The sequence below is a fragment of the Amblyomma maculatum genome, chromosome 6, assembly GCF_055883805.1.
Source record: "Amblyomma maculatum isolate TAMU_Amacu chromosome 6, ASM5588380v1, whole genome shotgun sequence".
In the NCBI taxonomy this organism is placed as follows: domain Eukaryota; kingdom Metazoa; phylum Arthropoda; class Arachnida; order Ixodida; family Ixodidae; genus Amblyomma; species Amblyomma maculatum.
The window spans coordinates 35403584-35408971 of record NC_139349.1 but is presented as its reverse complement, the minus strand read 5'-3'; the positions used below and the strand labels follow the sequence as shown (position 1 = coordinate 35408971).

Genomic DNA, 5388 nt, shown 5'->3' with positions numbered 1-5388 from the left:
CGCGCACACACACACACACACACACACACACACACACACACACACACACACACACACACACACACACACACACACACACACACACACACACACACACACACACACACACACACACACACACACACACACACACACACACACACACACACACACACACACACACACACACACACACACACACACACACACACACACACACACACACACACACACACACACACACACACACACACACACACACACACACACACACACGCGCGCGCGCGCGCGCGCGCGTGTAGTCGCTGGAGAAACTCTCCGGAAGGGAAGACAAACACAGTCAGCCAGACAGACACACAGACCGACACAGACACACACACAGATACACACACAGACGCACACGTGTAGCCGCCGGAGAAACTCTCAGGAAGGTTCCCTTTCGGAAAAAAATGCTCTCCATGCAGACGCCTCTATCGACCAGAAAACCACGCAACGCCAGAAATAAAATCTTAATGAAAGCGGGATCGGCAATTAGTGAGATCCAAGTTAAATTCCCTGTGGAAGTCGGTGATTATATAAGCCAAATGTACCACCCGTGGTCACATCGTATAGGATCGCCTGCGCGGATTTTTTTTTTTTTTTTTGCTTTCCTTGTCAAACTGCAGCAACAGCTAAATCATTTTTTCCTCGGATGAGCTGCAGAACGTTCAGAAGGAACGTCGTTCCTGACCGGTGTAAAGCGTCTTTGTTCTTTGCATGGAATGGCGCAATGCCTCCCTTCCCCGTTCAGGCAAACAGAGGTATACAATAATGATGATCAAAAAATACACGAGGGAACATTGAGTGCTGCACGGATGGGGCATTGATGCAGTGCGACGCCAGGTCGTAGTGCCGACCGAAACAGCTTCAGTGAATTTTCGTAACTGTCCAAATGATTAGGCGATTTAAATAACCAGAAACGAATATTTATTTACTGCTCAGTCGAGGTAATACAAAAGGCATGGTGGCCTCTGCGCTTTGTTCAAAAGAAAAACAACACAATGTGAGACAATACGAAATCAAGACAGAAAAAAAAAAAAAAAGATGCCGATACGTTCAAAAAAACAAAGACATACAGCTGGTTTAGTTTCCAATCCTATTTTCTTGTTAGCAAGACGCGTATGCTAACCTCCAGCTCCCTCAAGCGCGGTATCCGGCAGAGCTGTGCACCTGGCTGTTGGGGGAAGTGTAGCCGTAGCTGTATCCGTGCGGCGTGCGATGTTCGTAGGGTCCGTAAGCTCCGTACGACCCGTAGTAGCCCCTCTGAGACATGTAGTTGTCGTATCGGGTGTCGAAGAGACCGGTTCTGTAGGCTCCGTAAGGACTGTAGGCACCGCCGTTACGGTAGGCACCGTAGCGACCATAGCGGCCATCGTAACCAGGGTCGCTCGCGTAGCCCCTGTAAGTACCGTAGCCTCTGTATCCAGTGTAGCTGCCTTGGGCACCCCCGTACGGTCCGTAGTAGCCTCCTGCATAGCCTGCTGTGCTGGGAGTGTAGCCGTACGCTGTGCGGTACGGTGATCCGTAGCGTCCACCGGTGTACGCGCCGTAGTAGCCGTCTCTGCCGTAGTACGGACTGGCGTATCCTCGATTGCCGTAGTAGCCTCTGTTGTAGTAGTCACCGGTGTAAGCTCCTGTGTAGGCTCCAGTGTAGGCTCCGGTGTTGTACAGCGCAGGGTTATATGCGCCGGTGTTATATCCCGCGCGCTCGGCCACTGATGCAGCCAGCACGGCAGCGATGCCGAGTAGGACCTGCAAATAGGCGGGTATTTGTCACGGCAATCACACTGAAGTGAGTTGTTATTAGCAGAAAAAAATTATCGATTTTTATTATAGTCATCGCGATCATCTTAACTCCGAACACAAATGGAATTAATGGAAAAAAGGAAGAAAACAAGACGGCTGCCAGAAGGCACATCACTCGGAAGGAAAATAACAGAGTTTAGACATTAAATGAGCCCCAGAATAATCAAAGAAAAGTAGAGTTGAGGCAACGGAAATAATTATAACTATATAGATCGTGATGTGCTGAACGCCTACGAGATCACATCAAACGGGCGAATATAACTGGAGAGAAGTGAAGATTTGAAGATTTGAAAAAAAAAAAAAAAAAATATTTGCAGTAATATACAGGAAATGGCACTACATTTCTCGAAAGATGTCCATTGCAACAAAATGAATTGAGCCAAACTACTTCTTCGCAGCGGACAAGGACACTCTCTGGCTTAGTCAATTAATGACACGAAACGTTCAGCGTTTTAAACTTAAATTTAATCGAATATGTCGAGCCCATTAGAGAATGTGCGGTTGGCGCAGTACCAAGGGGCGTTTGCACAGACATGCCAATTCACGTCTAGGTCACATGATCGCGCAGGACACTACTTTGATAATAGTTACTTCTATTCTAACCCGTTTAGCGTTCTCGCCAAGTAGCATTGCAAAATTACAACAATATTAGATTTTTGTCTAGGTCAAACTCTTACAGTTTGATCAAAATAATTCCTTACGCACTATTTTAATGTATATCTATATAATATTTTAAGAAGGTCACAAATAATCTTTGAAATAACCTTATTTTAAGCTCAATTAAATGCCTGAGTAACATATACGCAACTTTCGCTGAAATGGTGAAGTAATATCCCTGCAAGACAGACTAGTGATCCGTCACAACTTTAGTCATTGCTCATGAAGGAGCATATGAGTCCACAAGAGCGACACGCTCTACGCTACAGAACACAATAGACGCATACACTCTATTCCTAATGAAGATCATGCCGTCTAGCTCATTTAGTCAGACGTGAAGGTTCACTTTGGTGTTGGACTGGTGACATGCTATCTAGCCCAGCCACCATCTGGAATATTTAACGGCAAAGTTCTGCTAGGTGACTAACATATGCATCCCACGAAAAATGGAAAAATGTTCCGATACACAGGGCTTGAAAGTATTCTTAATGTTGTTTTATTGTTATGACCTGAACAATATAGTAACATTAGAATTTGCCATATTGTTCTAGAGTTCTTATTTGTACGTTAATTAAAAATATTGTCCTAATGTTTGGTTGTAACGTTAAACTAACGCTTACCACGCTATATGTAACCTTATTTGTGCATTTTTAACGGTATAATGCTCCAATGTAATTTTACTGCAACTCACAAAACTTGTTATTCTAGTGCTCAGCTCTGCTTAGGTAATTAATAGGTGTACGTAGGAACTACCTGTCATGATATTCTACGTCACTAGTGACAGTAGTGACGTGCTTCACCTCATAGAAGGTGCTCAGTGAAAGAATTATTGTTAAAGAAAATATGCTGAGCTCGGACGTCGCATGAACAAAAATCAAACTGAAAGCATTTTTTTTTTCATTTAAGGAACTCGGGTGACGGGAAAATTCGGTTAGTTCGAGCTTCGTTCTTACGTGGATTGCCTTCCAATGTCACGAGTGCTGCCTCTTTCATGTCGCACTGAAGGCGACACGCCTTTCACGAACGACAGTTTCCGAAGAAGCGAATGACTGGCTTAATCGTCCCTGGTTTATACCAGCCTGACAGGGTTTAGAATTCGATTTATGCTCTTCGACTTTGAAACTAGAAACAAACCGCAGCGCTAATATAAAACGCCCTTTTGTAGCGTTATAAAAGCTGGAGTAGATTAAAAATGAAATTTCGAATCGAAGAGCTCAGCCAAGCCTGACGCGGACGTCTTGGGCTTTGCCTCTGACAATTTCATTCCTGCGCTCTTGCACGTGTGACATTTCCCAGTGGTTAGGTAATGCGGAGAATATTGCTCTGTCCGGATGGTTTGTTTCGCAACGGCATATTAAATTTCGAGCTAAGGAGGACGGTTTTTCTGGTCGAGCACACGCGAAGAACGCAAGCTACGTCCAAATTGGTTATGAATGCACCGTCGTCGCGCTGAGTTTCGCTGATTTCGGTATGGTCTGTGAGTTGCCGTTTTTGGCGAATCTGTCGCGGATAATTGTTCTTGGTTTTAGGCTCAGGTAAGCCTAGCAGGAAAAGCAATATCGTGAGGTCGGCTTTACGACGAATCGAAACTGCGCTGCTTTGAATGCAGTGCGTCAGTTGGCAGTCACTACGATGGAGCTGAAGCCGCCTGTCTTGCAGTTTCATAATGGCGCATAGAACGACTCCCAAAACGGTTGAAGTAATTATTTGGCGGGAGACAACAGCTGGCGAAGAAATCCTCGTAGATTACAACGGTTTCATCCTGAGATTTGTAACGTGAACAATCTGGAAACCAGACGCTGGCAACAAACATTAGGTTTTTTTTTTTTCTTCTTCCAAAAGCTTCATCTAAGTCGGCTAAAATGTCCTTCTATTTCGAGAAGGAAAGATTAATTTCTTGAAACGTTTCCAGCAGTTTAAGTTTTTGGCCAATTCCCCTGCCTGTAAAATATAACAGTCTTGCTCTTACATTCTCGCACACTGGTACAGATATTTTTATCTGAGGTGCACCCTAGAGTACACGCCGGGCTGTCTCTGCGATGCGCGAAGAGATATTGCTCGAACTTCACGCGGGCTACCTGTTTAATGCCGGAGCCGTCATTTGCTGATTGTTGTTTCCGCTTGGGACACCGTAGCAAAATAATATAAAGCTAGCTTCAAATCCTTTCTAAGTGACTTTGCGTCTCACACAGCTGTTAGGCTTATTACGCTGAAGCTTAATGGCGAAAGCTAGAAGATATGGAAGGTTTGTTCAATCTTATTTCAGCACACTTCCCTAACGACACACTGCGGAGCCGTGAAAAGAAATAAACGGTTAGTTGGGTTTGGTTCATGCGGTTTAACGTTCCAAAGCGACTCAGGCTATGAGGGACTCCGTTGTGGAGGACTCCGGAAATTTCGACCACCTGGGGTACTTTAACGTGCACTGCCATCGCACAGCACACGGGCGCCTTGCTTTTCGCCCCGGTCGAAAAACGGCGGCCGAGACCGGGATTTAATCCCGCACCCTTGGACACAGCATTCGAGCGCGCTAACCATTGCACCACCGCGGCGGGAGAAACTAGATATTACGAAAATCCTGAGTTGACGCAAAATTTCGGAGGAAGAAAAATTAAGAAGACACGTACTCTAAAAATAAAAATAGGCTAAGAAGTAATCACGTCAGTACCTTGACGTTCATGGCGCAAAGTCCGTTAGGTGATGTCCGCTCCTGCTTCAGAGTAGGTCTTCTCTAACGGGAATTGCAATGGCACTCAGGCGGTGGCTTATGGTGCCTGATGCTACGGGTTCGAGGTTTTTATGCTGTCCAGGCTAACGCAGCGTGTCCGGCCGCTCCCCCTCGCACCGGAGTGCGGACGCGCAAGCATTGAGGCACCACCGGTCCAGCTGCGGATGGTCCCGTTTTTG

The 5388-nt window shown here is 45.8% G+C and overlaps 1 protein-coding gene across 1 annotated transcript; it reads right to left on the bottom strand.

Annotated features, from left to right (window-relative positions):
- Positions 1-1052: 1052 nt before the first annotated feature.
- LOC146185494 (uncharacterized) lies at positions 1053-5161 on the bottom strand. Its single transcript, XM_084605543.1, has 2 exons — positions 5150-5161; positions 1053-1770 (listed from the first exon to the last, which is right to left on the bottom strand). Exons 1-2 carry the CDS (start codon positions 5159-5161, stop codon positions 1159-1161), a joined length of 624 nt encoding a protein of 207 aa, XP_084461669.1. The 3' UTR covers positions 1053-1158.
- Positions 5162-5388: the final 227 nt, after the last annotated feature.